At 36.8% G+C, this 14,877-nt stretch overlaps 1 protein-coding gene across 17 annotated transcripts in view; it reads left to right on the top strand.

Moving 5' to 3' along the window:
* Window positions 1-14,877, top strand: part of LOC106083856 (proton channel OtopLc) — a 195,136-nt gene that overhangs the window by 147,403 nt on the left and 32,856 nt on the right. For 9 of the 17 annotated variants that reach the window (XM_013247119.2, XM_013247126.2, XM_013247118.2 and 6 more), the window contains one exon: window positions 10,524-10,634. The exons of the other annotated variants lie outside the window; for them this stretch is intronic. In XM_013247119.2, the coding sequence (XP_013102573.2) occupies window positions 10,524-10,634 (111 nt within the window). The remainder of the gene's footprint in view (window positions 1-10,523; window positions 10,635-14,877) is intronic. 17 annotated transcript variants of the gene reach the window in all.

The raw sequence follows: 14,877 nt of genomic DNA on the forward strand, positions 1-14,877 counted from the left end.
TGAGGTGACCCTATACTTCGATCTGATTTTGTATGCCAGATTCGAAATCTACTCCCGAATACCTTTCATTTGAGCGCCATATTGAAATGGACGTCCAAAATGTCTATTTGGGGGAGTTTTGGGGCGGCCCGATGGGTACTTATACTCGAATTTTAATACCATATTCGTATTCTACTCGCCAATACCTTTCATTTGATACCAATATTGTCCCGATCGGTTCACTTTTGATTTCGGGTTGTGTTTTTTGGCATAAGGGGGAGGGTCCGTCCCCCTTCCGATACCGAAAAATTATATAGCCTATGTTTCCTTCCAGACCAACCTACACAATATGCGAAAATTTCGAGAAAATCGTTTCTGTCGTTTTTCAGTCTATACGGAACTAACAAACCGAGTCCCATATATCCGTGATTGGCTAATGTTCCCATTTTGTGCGTATATGTGGGGGTGGGGTGACCCCCTATACTTCGACATGAATTTGTATGCCAGATTCGAAATCTACTCCCGAATACCTTTCATTTGAGCCCTATATTGAAATGGACGTCCAATATGTATGTTTGGGGGAGCTTTGGGGTTGGGCGCCCCGATGGGTACTTAGACATTAATTTAGTAATCGTATTCTACTTTCCAATACCTTTCATTTGATACCTATATTGTCCCGATCGGTCCACTTTTGATTTTGGGTTGTGTTTTTGGCATAAGGGGGAGGGTCCGAAAAATTATATAGCCTATGTTTCCTTCCAGACCAACCTACACAATATGCGAAAATTTCGAGAAAAACGGTTCTGCCGTTTTTCAGTCTATACGGAACTAACAAACCGAGTCCCATATATCCGTGATTGGCAAATGTGCCCATTTTGTGCATATTTGTGGGGGTGACCCCCCTATACTTGGACATGAATTTGTATGCCAGATTCGTTTTCTACTCCCGCATACTTTTCATTTGATACCCAAATTTTCATTATCGGTCCACTTTTGATTTTGGTTGGTGTTTTTGGGGTAACGATGGAGGGTCCGCCCCCTTCCGTTATCAATAAATTATGGAGCCTATTCCTACTTCATGACCATATTCATAATCTAATACCGAATACCTTTCATGTGAGTCCCATTTTGTCATGATCGTCAAATAAACCTATTTTAAGAGTTTTGGTGCTGGGGCGGCCCAAATACGTTCACTACTCTTGAATACCTATCATTTGAATCTCATATTGTTCCGATCGGTCTAATTTTATTTTTAGGTAGTACTTTTGGGGGAAGTGTCCGCCCCCCTACCGTTATCAAAAAATTATATAGCCTAGGTTTCCTTCCAGACCATCCTACACAATCTGTGAAAATTCCAAGGTCATCGGTTCCGCAGTTTTTGAGTCTATACGGAGCAAACCGACAAATTCGGCAATTCTCATCAAATTTGGCAGAAAGTCTGTACACAGACTTCTTTCATGACCTTCAACATACGTGTCCAATATGGTCTGAATCCATTTATAGATTGATACAGCTCCCATATAAGCCGATCTCCCGATTTTGCTTCTTGAGCCCCTACAAGGCGCAATTCTTATCTGAGTGAACTGAAATATTACACCATGACTTCTACAATGTTCAGCATTGAATTCATTTATGATCCGAATCGGACTATAACTTGATATAGCTTCTTCAATATTCTTTGTTCTTATTCAATATTCTTTGTTTGCCTAAAAAGAGAAACCGCGCAATGAACTCGACAAATGCGATTCCTGGTGGAGGGTATAAAAGATTCGGCAGCACACTCTTACTTGTTGTTCCTCCAGACAATTGTATTGAAATTTCTTCTTAAGAGGAATTTTGAAACGAAAAATGTCTTTCTGTATACAGTGTCCTCTAAGCCCAATTGCGACAGTTCTGAATGTATGTTATGTCTACGTTTACGGTTCAGTGGAAAATGAGATACCTTCAAATTCGTTAAACGTCATGATTTGGAGAGAACCTCTCACACAGCAACCAACCATTTGAAATAATTCCTTTATTTTATTTATTGTATATAAGGTGCGGATAATTACTTTTCAATAATTATGCTCACATATGTCATAAACATACGTCACCTTGGTTACTCATTTTAAATATAAACATCAATTTGTGTTTGTTCGGTATAGACCCAAAATCGGCTTCACCGAATTTTTAAAATTTTCACAGATGGTGAAGAATGAACACGTGGTGAAAATAAGGTACAAAATTGTTTGTTATCAGATGGGAGGCGGACCCTCCCTCTTACCCTAATTTTTAGAATACGATTCCGGCGAAATTTCATGTTCCCTCCTTGAGTAACCTAAACGAAATTTCAAATTTCGGATGGGTTACCCACCCACCAAAACCCACCAAATATTGGGTTGCCCAAAAAGTAATTGCGGATTTTTCATATAGTCGGCGTTAACAAATTTTTTCACAGCTTGTGACTCTGTAATTGCATTCTTTCTTCTGTCAGTTATCAGCTGTTACTTTTAGCTTGCTTTAGAAAAAAAGTGTAAAAAAGTATATTTGATTTAAGTTCATTCTAAGTATTATTAAAAATGCATTTACTTTCTTTTAAAAATCTGCAATTACTTTTTGGGCAACCCAATATAAACATATATAGACCAATTACGACAATATGGGACTCAAATGAAAGGTATTTTTGATAATAAAACGTGTTTGATATCCAATTGTGGGTCAAAGTGTTTGGGGGATCAACCCTTCCCCTGATATTCAAATGTGTGGCCAAAAATTCGGCTGTCCCTCCCCCCAAAACATCCTCCAAAGAGGACAAATTTACCGACAATGACAATATGGAGCTCAAATGACAAGAGTTTGGGAGTAGAGCACGAATCTGGTTATAAAATTCCGAACAAAGTGTATATGGGGTCACCCCACCCCCATAACACTCCCCAAATAGGATCTATTTGCTGAGCATTGCAATAAGGGGCTCAAAGAAAAAGTTTTTTAGAGTAGAACACGACGGAGACCACCGTAGCTCAGAGCTTAGAAAGTCCGCCTATGAAGATTGACGCTTGGGTTCGAATCCTGGCGAGCACATCATAAAAATTTTCAGCGGCCGTTATCTCCTCCTAATGCTGGCGACATTTGCGAGGTACTGTACCATTTGGTATGGCAGTCATGTAAATACTTCTCCACAAAGAGGTGTCGCACTGCGGCATGCCGTTCAAACTCGGTTATGAAATGGAGGTCCCTTATCAATGAGTTTAAACTTGAATCGGACAGCACTAATTGATATGTGAGAAGTTTGGCCCCGTTCCTTAATGGAATGTTCATGGGCAAATTTGCAGAACACGAAGTATTTGCTGACCATGACAATTTGGAGCTCAATGAGAGTGGAGCACGATGTCAATAGCATTTAAGGGTCCACCTGTGAGCCGGACATATTTACCGACTATGGCAATAAGGGGCTTAAATGAAAGGCATTTGTGATAAGATAACGAATTTTGGGGCCAAAGGTATAGGGGACTCCTAGTTTCATAAACTCTCCATAAATCAATTCCAATATGGGGTTCAAATAAATGGTACTTGAGCGTAGAGCATAATGCTTATATTTTCAGGACTAAGTGTCTGGATGGCTGCCTCACCCATTGAACACCCTTTAACTGGAGAACTTTGCCAATTATGACAATAAGGAGTTCAAATGAAAGTTGTTTGGATGTACAGAATGAATTTTATATCCACATTTAAGGAGAAATATTTGCGAAGCCGTTCCATTCCCAAAATCCCCATGGGAATACCGGGCTCAAAAAAGTCTGTTGAGTGCGAGTGATTTCATAGACCAATACAGATCATATGGGATTTATAAATAAAGGCACTTATATTGTTAAAAAAGTTAGTCAAGCAACGTAGATATACCACTTTCGCAACATGGTATTTCAATTAGAGACCTTAAATTGTTGAAAATAAATATTCCAAGGAACATTTTGTTCCATTTATTGTAAAAGCGGGCTTGTATCAGCTAGTTTTACATAAAAAAATACTTGGGAAAAAATTATCTGCAAATCAAATCGCCAAATCATTGATCCATTTAGGATTTTTTTCATAGGAATATAGCCGTAGACATCTTGTATTTGCCAAATGCGATCTATTGTAAATAATATAAATATAAGATTCGGCACGGCGAAATTAACCCGCATTTACTTGTTGGACTTAAAGCTGGCTTAAAGAATTTAAGTAACATTAAATCATATAAAATAGTGTCAACCTTATTGTGCTCTTTTTTTAAAACAACAAGCTGTCCTTAAGTGAACTCTAGGTTTCCGTTTTTTGTTTTATTTATTATTTTTTGAAAAAAGAAAATGCCGGAAGTGTATTTCCTCCGGTGTATAGAAATGAAATATATACATGTATTATTTCCCAAAACAAACTCTTTGTAGCATTTCGCATTTCCAAGAACTCCAATTGCAATGGGACAACATCCACAACACTCACAGAAACTATAGTTACATATGAATGCAATCCTCGAAAGACAGAACTGTAAAATAAGTTCTCGCATTGCAGATACAAAACGCACAGCACCTTAACTTACACAGACAAACCATTGCCTACCGCACCATTTGCGATTTTTGCTTTCTGTTGGCAAACATAAAACTCTGAAGTGCTTCAAAACAAAACACATACAAAACGACCATATCAAAAGGACAAGCAGACTTGACAAGCCGCTAAAATGGGGAATATGGTCTTCGTTCATACAAACAAGGATATCAAGCTCTTTGTGACGCTGTGGAATGGGAAGTGCACAGCGTGCATAAGAAGTCGTCTTCTCAGTACTGCCATAAGGTAGAAGAGTTTCCACTGTTTGCTGTTTGCTTTGGCCATGGAAACCCCCCCCCCCCCAAAAAATTGGCGTTGCTGAAGGCTTGATGTTAAAACTTACTGACGTAACTGGATGAGCTACGGGACAGTTAAGGACAAAGAATCTGCAGCTCTGATTATACGAAATCCTAAGGATAGAAGAGACACTGAAAGGAAATATTAAAAGTGAATTTGTCACGTATCTTTTCTTGCCTAAGGCTAATAAAGCCGCACGTAATCAAGAATAATACGTTTGAGATTTGATGAAACAGGAAATCTTTAAAGAAAGACAGAAGGCAAATGGGTTATTTGGGGACAATAATACAAATTTAAACAAAATTTTATGTGGATATTCTGGATTAAAATATTGTAAAAATTAATATGCTGACTTGATGTTAAAAAAATTGGTCCTAATTTTTTTTACAATTTTAGCTAAACTGATATCAATTAAAAAAAATGGTTCCAAAATTAATCTTCGAAAAATTACATCAAAATGTTATTTTTAACGAGAGGGCAAGGCAAGCGGTTTGCCAGAACGAGGTCGTGGATTCAATGCCCACCATATGCTTCGGTCTGTCGCTACTGCCGTTTTACAATACAATGGACTTAAAATTGCCTATGAACTGCTACGAGTACTGGTTAACCTTCATAAGGGAAAAATAAATATTTTTATGCCCTCCACCATAGGATGGGGGTATACTAATTTCGTCATTCTGTTTGTAAAACCTCGAAATATGCGTCTGAGACCTCATAAAGTATATATATTCTTGATCGTCATGTCATTTAAAGTCGATCTAGTCATGTCCGTCCTTGACCTATTTCTGCAATTTGGCTCAGATCGGTCCAGATTTGGATATAGCTGCCATTTAGACCGATCTCTCGAGGCTCATTTATTTTCCGATTTCACCAAAAATTGGGACAGTGAGTTGTGTTGGGCCCTTCGACTTTCTTTTTTAATTTGGCCCAGATCGGTACAGATTTGGATATAGCTGCCATATAGACCGATCTCTCGATATAACGTTTTGACCCATAAAAGGCGCATTTATTGTCCGATTTTGCTGAAATTTGGGACAGGGAGTTGCGTTAGGCTCTTCAACAACTTTCTGAAATTTGGTTCAGATGGGTCCAGATTTGGATATAGCTGCCATATAGACCGATCTCTCGATATAAGGCTTTGGACCCATAAAAGACGTATTTATTGTCTGATTTCGCCGAAATGTGGGTCAGTGTGTTGTGTTATGGCCATCTCGATTTAAATTCTTGGCCCCATAAAAAGCACATTTATTAACCGATTTCGCTGAAATTTGACACTGTGACTTATGTTAGGCTTTTCTACATCCCTTTGGTAAATGGTTTAGATCGGTCAATATTTGGATATAGCTACCTCTCAATATTTATATCAAATTTGGTCCAAATAGGTTCATATGTCAATAAAGCTGCTATGGGGGCATTAATTATGCATTTATCACCGGATTCTGACGAAAGGTGGTTAACATATATACCCGAGGTGGTGGGTATCTAAAGTTCGGCCCGGCCGTATTTAACGTGTTTTTACTCATTACAAAAGTTCATAATTTACTATACTTTTCTTCAAACGTCAAAATTTCAAATTTTACTTTAATAATTTGGTAAATTAAATTTATTCTAACTTCCTTCTCCTTGCTGCTTTTTGAATTGCAATGTTGACAATTTTCCATATTGATTTTCTATTACTGGTCGCTGAAGTGAAACAAAATTCTCCATGCAAAAACATTCAAAGAATCAAAGAGGATTTAAAAGGATTTTCTCAAGCATAAAAATGCAGGTATAAGTTTCAAGTTTCATTTAACGAAAGGTAAACAGGTTTCCTTCATTTTCACCTGATGTGCCAGGTTGCCACATTGCAACACTGCAATACTGCAGAAATGTACGTGGAGGAGGCGATTAAACGTGGCAAAACAAAAGAAACTGTTTTCCATATGCACAAAAAAGGATATTTGCGTTACGGTTACTATTTGCATAATAATTTATCAAAATGCAAGAGTATGTGTCGATCAGATTATGTGTGTGGGTGTGTGTGTGTGCTTTCAACCAAGTATCCATACACTTTGCATAATAGCTACAGATTTAGGTCATTTTTCTGGATACTTTTCATCAAACTCTGCGAAGGGAAAAATCCATTAAAAACTTTGTTCTTTGTACATGAAAAATCCAATGAATCCTTCGCTGTTACCAACTGCATAAGGACACCGTGTGCCAGGATTTATTTTTATTTCCTTTCTTGCTACTGTTGAATATTCAAGCCAGCAAACAGGGGGGTGTAAATATTTGTTGCTCCCAACATTTCGATTACAGGCAAACAGAAAAATTTGCAGATCGTTAAGCAGGGCACTTGAGGGCCATAATAAAAAACTGAAAAACATACAATTCGGCTGGAATATAAAGCCCAGACAGTCTGACGGCAAGACCGACTATGACTTGTTCCACCATAGCCAAGACGGAAGTAATTGTTGAAGCAGCAATGGGAACAAGAAAAACATTTTCGAATTTATGCAAATGGAACGTATGTGACAAAAATTCTAAATGAACGTGGCTGAAAATACTTACGGGGAGGGGTGAGGTGTCTGATGTGCCACATGTCTTTAGTAATGATGCGCTTTCGAGTGTTCTCTGGGAAACCACTTGGAAAGTAAACCAAATCACAGTAAGAGGACCTTCCTTCAGAATGTATGTCAAATGGAAGGAATTAGAAAAAGAGTTGGAAGTGTTTGTGTATGTTGGTGGAATGTTTACGGAAACCATTTAAATGCCAAAGTAAAGTTTAGTAATGAAGGGAAGGTTGTTATTTGAATGATATTAAATATGAATAGAACAAATTGAAATATAGTACAAATTAAATAATGAATATTTACATAACAATCGTAGAAAAAAATTGTGCTGGTAGAAGCAAACACTGTCTGCTGGCTGTTAGTAAGTAAGTTTACTGATATTACAGCAGTAATTCTGCTGTTATAGGTACATGTTTGCATTTTCAGAACAGCGGTATGACTGACGAAAAGTCTATTGTTTGCTGAAAATGACTACTGCTTAATATATGATGGAGTTGTTGAAAGGAGAAAGAAAAACTCTAAGTTTTTTCTCATCGCAACCAGAATAAAATACCTAAAATAATCACAACTCATGCTAAGTAGTATCAGGAAAACATAATAAATAATCCAACATTCCACAGATCACCCTTGATGTACGTATGTTGTGTTAGGCAGCCCAAATATGGAAAAAATTTTGTCACAGGCAGATGTAAGGAAGTTTCATAAATTAATATTTACCAGTACTCAAACGGAGATCTGTATGCAGCAATGCAATAAAGTCCAATAAATACGGACAAAGGTAAATTTAAGGAAGTTTTATGACTGAGATGTTGACCAGGCCAATTGAAATGTGTGTTTCAGTGGATGTTTGCAAAAGCAAATTTCCCCATTTAAATTCCATATTCATTTTTCATATGAAATAACCATAATTAGCATCGATAGTTATAAGTACATTGACAGACTAATAAAATGAACGAGCAAACTTAACCACCCACCAATGGATGCGATGTCTTGTTTACAAGAAATTTGTTGATCGGGTAATTCGTTATCAGTGGTTATTGCACAAATTTAAAATCTTCTCTTCCAACATAGTTTATCACAGCCATTAGCTCGACTCCCTTGGGAAAAAATGTCTCAAGGAATTGAAACACGTGACCGCCCTTATAGGAAGACAGACATAAAAACATGATATACAAGAAAAGCTATTTTTTATACCTACTAGCGACGGGAGGGGGTACATTCATTTTTTCATTCCGTTTGCAACATATCGAAATATCCATTTTCGACCCTAAAAAGTATATATATACTCCTGATCGTTGTAAAAAACCGGAGGTTTACATTGAAAACTCAGGGACTGAGATCTGTTTTAGACAGCCTGACTGTAATACGGTCCTGCAGGCGGAGATCCGGGCGATCACGGAATGCGTGAGGTGGTGTGGTACTAACTCGAGTTCGTCGAGTGTGAACATCTTTACCGACAGTAAAATTGCCGTAAGACCAATAACAACCGGGACGGTAAGGTCGCGAACAGTCTTGCAGTGTAAGAAGGAGATTAACGCCTTCTCTGAGGATGGGAAAATCCGCATCGTTTGGGTGCCGGGCCATAACTGAGTAAGGAGAAATGAAAGGGCAGACGATTTGATGGTTTACGGCGGTTGGCGATTAACCCGAAGCCTTTCGGGTCGACGCAGTTCGAGTTAAGGGAGTGGGCGACGAATGCGCATGCAACATTGTGGAACAGCGAAACGGTCGGTAGGACGGCAAAAATCCTATGGGGGGATCCTGGTCGTGAGAAGACGAGGCTATTACTGAAAGGAAGCAAGAAGGAGGTCAGTATAGCTATTGGTATCATAACGGGACAAATAGGACTACGAGCTCACTTATGTAAAATCGGTGCGGCAAGTGATGCATGTGTAGGGCATGCGGGGAAGATGATGAGACGTTGGAGCATTTCCTTTGTCATTGCCCGACTTTCGCGTCCAACAGATACCGGTACTTAGGTGGAGACACAATATCAGACATGAGCCAACTTAGGGGAGTGGTATTGAAAACAGTTAAGGATTTTGTAAGTAGCACGGAATTTCTAACTTAAAATTTTCTTTTTAGAGGTTACTTTACATTTTTTTACAGCGCACAAGAAGCTGATTACTGGCTTAGGTGTATGGCCATAGTGACATGGGGCGGATTAATATCTGCACCCTCTTTTCAACCTAACCTAACCTAAGCTATTGTCCGATTTTGCCAAAATTTGGAACATCGAGTTGTGTTGGGCTCTTCGACTTCCTTCCTCAATTTGATCCCGATCAGTACAGATTTGGATACAGCTGCCATATAGACCGTTCTCTCCTTTTAAGCATGGTTTCACCAAAAGAACATTAGATTTTTGTCTTTCGGAAAAATTTAATCGACATTTTATCTTGAGGGAAAATTTGATATGTTTAATGAACATTTTGCAGAAAAACTTAAAAGAAACATTTTTATTAAAATTTTGTCTTAAGGGACAATTTCATTCAAGTTTTGTCTTTTGGGAGAGTTTCATTGAAATTTTGTTTTAATATTAAGTTTTATTGGAACTTTGATTTCAGGAAAATTTCCTTGAAACTTTGCCCTGAGGAAGCATTTTACATTTATTTCATAATGATGATATTTAATACGATTTGTTGGCGGTACATACATACTCAAAAAATATTTTCAGTTACCAAATTAATTTTTTTTTTTTTGCATATTTTGCAGAACTTATAAATTTTAATTTTTTCTCTAATAATATTTTTCATTTTGTAGCTAAATTCCCCCCTTCTATAAGTTTCAATCCTTGGCAACTTTTATACCTCCCAGTATACACCCTGTATCTAATTACCATATTAACCACTTAAAGTAGGTTATCAAGTAACAAGAAGTAATGGGCTTTTTTTTTCTGTACCATCCTGAAACCCTACTTGTGGCTTTTCGTTTCCAAACAGTGCCTTGTGTGTCTTAGTTATTTAAGCCTAAGCTACCCCATACCCTCCAAAAACTTAGCATCCTCCGTGTGTCTAGAAAATTTGGTCCCCATAGAATTTGCATATTTACAATGGTATTATGTGCATATGTTTGTTCTTGTTCTACTTTTTGTCTTTCTTCTTTCAAATTGTTTCTTTATTATTCTTAATTGTATTCTAGGGTCGTTTATTCACTAAAACCAAATTCGAATAATCGCAGTTATTTACCGGCGAATATAACCGTACATGGCACATATCACACCAATATCATAACCGGACCAATTGAATTATGGTAAAATTGAAACCAAATTTGTTTTTTTTTTTTTGTTTGTAAAAAATTAATATTTTTTTTTTTACATATGGATAAAATTGATATATCCCAAAATTTATGAAAAATGTGCTAAAAATGAAAATACAAAAGAGGAAAATTGGTGAAAGTGTATTAAGAAAAAAAAATCTCTTAACTTATGAAAAATTAAAAAGTAAATATTTGCCTCTCGGCAACATAATTTGCCGATACGAAAGCAGGCCAGTGATCATATCAGGGTATATGTTTTTTTTTTATTATTTTATCTTTAGTGAAAAATTCATGGAAATTTTTTTCTTTAGTGAAAAACTCATGGACCTCTTTTTCTTTAGGGAAAATTTTATGAAAATTTTGTCTTTAAAGAAAAGTTCATGGAAATTTTGTCTTTATAGAAAATTTCATGGAAATTTTGTCTTTAGGAAAAATTTCACTAAAATTTTGTCTATGGTGAAAATTCAAAAAAAATTTGTCTTTGGTAAAATTTTTTGGGTATTTTGGTCTTTACGCAAAATCTCATGGTACAAAATAAACTTGGTTGAAGTGCATAATTAGAACCTCCACCATAAGATGGGGGCATACTTATTTCGTCATTTCGTTTATAACACCTCGGAATATGCATATAAGACCTCATAAAGTATATATATTCTTGATCGTCATGATATTTTAAGTCGATCAAGCCATGTCCGTCCGTCCGCTGTGCGGCTGTCCGTCTGTATGTCAAAAGCACGCTAACCTTCGAAGGAATAAAGCTAGGTGCTTGAAATTTTGCACAAATACTTCTTATAAACGTAAGGAGGCCACCGTAGCGCAGAGGTTAGCATGTCCGCCTATGACACTGAACGCCTGGTTTCGAATCCTGGCGAGACCAGCAGAAAAAATTTCAGCGGTGGCTTTCCCCTCCTAATGCAGGCAACATTTTTGAGGTAAAATGCCAAGTAAAACTTCTCTCCAAAGAGGTGTCGCTCTGCGGCACACCGTTCGGACTCGGCTATAAAAAGGAGGCCCCTTATCATTGAGCTTAAACTTGAAGCGGTCTGCACTCATTGATAGGTGAGAAGTTTGCCCCTGTTCCTTAGTGGAATGTTCATCGACAAAATTTGCAATTTACTTCTTATAAGCGTAGGTCGGTTGGGACTGTAAATGGACCATATCGGTCCATGATTTAATATAGCTGCCATATAAAACAATCTTTACTTCTTGAGTCACTAGAGGGCGCAATTCTCATCCGATTTGACAGACATTTTGCATTAGGTATTTTGTTATGACTTCCACAAATTGTGCTTAATATGGTTCAAATCGGTCCATAACCTGATATAGCTGGCCTGTAAACCGATCTGGGATCTTGACTTCTTGAGCCTGTAGAGGACGCAATTATTATCCGATTTTGGCTGAAATTTGGCGTAAAGTATTTTATTTTATTTCGCAACAACTGTGCCAAATATGGTCTCAATCGGTTCATAACCTGAACTAGCTCCAATATAAACCGATCTCACGATTATACTTCTTAAGCCTCTAGAGGGCGCAATTCGTATTCGAATTGACTGAAATGCTGCACAATGACTTCTACTAGCACTCCAACATCCAAATTAAGTATGGTCCGAATCTGATATGGCTCCAATAGCACGCCAATTTTGATCCATTATCCTTTGTTTGCCTATAATCCTTGGTTTGCCTATAATCCTATGTTTGCAGGGCACAGAACTTGACAAATGCCATTTTTGGTGGAGGGTTTATAAGATTCGGCCCTGCCGCTCGTTTTTACTTGTTTATTTTATCTTTAGTGAACAGTTTGGTGTCGGTAATATTCGAGTCGTTATAGATGGGTTCTCATCCAATGAGCATAAATTGACCGCAGGTGTACCCCAGGGCTCTGTTCTTTCTCCTTCTCTTTTTTTTATTTTTATCAACGATCTGTTGGGTCAGACATGGAATCCGATCTACTCATTTGCGGATGACAGTAATCTCTGTCATTTCTACGCATTCGACCATAGGCCGAGTTTTCGTGAGATTAAGGACAAGGGACGGGGTATGGACGATACTCTCTGCCAGGATTTGCTGGCCATTTCTGAGTGGGGTCAAATGAATCGAGTAGATGTTAATGCACGGAAAACTCAGTACTGCTTGTTGTCACACAAACGATTCGCTGACCCATTACAATCATCTTTGTCTATCAACGGTGTAGATGTTGAGCAATCAGAAGCTCTTGATGTTCTGGGCATGAAAATACAAAGTGATGTCCGCTGGGCTAAACATGTATTTGAAGTGTCGAAAGAAGCATTCAAGTGTTTAGGCTTCCTTAAACGGTGTTAGAATTACTTCACTCCGTCTGATCTTCTTAACATCTACACCTCCTGCGTAAGCCCTAAAATGGAGTACAACTCACATGTATGGGCTGTAGCTTTAAAATCATCCCCGGAGCTACTGGACCGTGTGCAGAGGAGAGCGATGGCGATGATTGGGGACAGTGGGGTATTCAACTGAAGGGAGGCCCCTTCACCATCGTCGCAATGTGGGTTGTTTGGCGCTGTTGTTTCGTGGTGTGTGTTCGTCTGATATTCGTCTTCTTATTGTAAGGATGTATGTCAGGGATACTAGACTTTCCAGGAACTCACACCCGTTTGTAATCGATTGGCCAGTGGACCGCACAATGCATTATAGAGAGAATTTTTATTTCGCCCGAACCGTTCGTATGTGGAAACGACTTCCGGCAAATGTCAATAAGCACTACATTTAAAATTTTGCCATTAGGGAAATTTTCGAGAATGTTTTCGCCTAATGGAAAATTTTACCCTTACGAAAAATTTATCTAAAATTTTTTCCGTTGGGAAAATTTCGTAGAATTTTTGTCATTAATGAAAATTTTGAGGAATTCATATCTTTAGGGAAAATTTCACTAAAATTTAGTTTTTAGGGAAAATTTCAAAAAATGTCCTTTGGGTATTGTGGTCTTTGCGCAAAATTTCATAGTAAATTTGTCTTTATGAAAAATTTCACTGAATTTTTCCCTAAATTTCACTAAAATTTAGTCTTTGGGGAAAAGTTTAGTTTTTTTTTTGCTAAAGAGAAAATCTTACTGCAATTTTCTTTCTGGGGGAAATTTGAATGAAGTTTGTCTTCAGGAAAAATTTCACTGATATTTTGTCCTTGGTAAAAATTTCACTGAAATTTCTTTTTTAGGGAAATTTTTCCTAAATACGAAATATCTATTAAATTTTGGTTTTGAGGAAGATTTTAGTGAAATTATGTTTTAAAGGAAAATTACATAGAAATTTTGTAGTTGAAAAAACTTTAGCTGAAATTTAGTCTTTAGGGAAAACTGCATGGAATTTTGTCTTCAGTGAAAAATTCATGGAAATAATGTCTTTCGGGAAAATTTCACTAAAATTTTGTCTTGGGAAAATATCACTAAAATTTTGTCTTAGGGAAAATTTCACTAAAATTTTGTCTTAGGGAAAATTTCACTAAAATTTGTCTTAGGAAAAATTTCATGGAAACTTTGTCTTTGAAAAAAATTATATGGAAATTACACTAAAATGTTGTCTTTGGGAAGTTCTCACTAAAATCTTGTCTTAGCAAAAATTTTATGGAAAATTTGTCTTTGGGAAAAATTATATGGAATTTTTTTTCTTTGGTTAAAATTTCACCGAAATTCTGTCTTTATTTAGTCTTTATGAAACATTTCATGAAATTTTCTCTTTCGGTGAAAATTTTATGACAGTTTTGTTTTAAAGATGAATTTCATTGAAATTTCGCCTTTAGAGACAATTTAATTAAAATTTCGTTTTTATAGAAAACTTCATTGAAATTTCATTTCTAGGGAAATTTTACTGAAATATCGGTTTTAGGGAAAATTTCATTGACTATTTTTTTTTTTAGGAACATTTTAAGTTTCTATTTTTTTTTTTTTTGAAAATTTGTGTCTTAAGTTAAAATTTTAAGGAATCTTTTTCCTTAGAAAAAACTTGCTGTGCTTTTGCCCAAAATTCCACTGAAAGTTTTTGGGGAAAATTTCGCCGCAATTTTGTCTTAAGGGAAAATTTTACTGCAATTTTGTCTTTAGTGAAAATTTCACTTACGTTTTGCCTTTAGGGAAAATATCATTGAAATTTTGTCTTTAGTGAAAGTTTCGCTGAAATTTAGTCTTTAGGGAATATTTCAGCGAATTTTTTTAGGAAAAATTTCACTGCAATTTAGTCTTTGCAGCCAATTTCAGAAAAATTTTGCCATA

This window comes from Stomoxys calcitrans, chromosome 4 (assembly GCF_963082655.1).
Source record: "Stomoxys calcitrans chromosome 4, idStoCalc2.1, whole genome shotgun sequence".
Classification (NCBI taxonomy): domain Eukaryota; kingdom Metazoa; phylum Arthropoda; class Insecta; order Diptera; family Muscidae; genus Stomoxys; species Stomoxys calcitrans.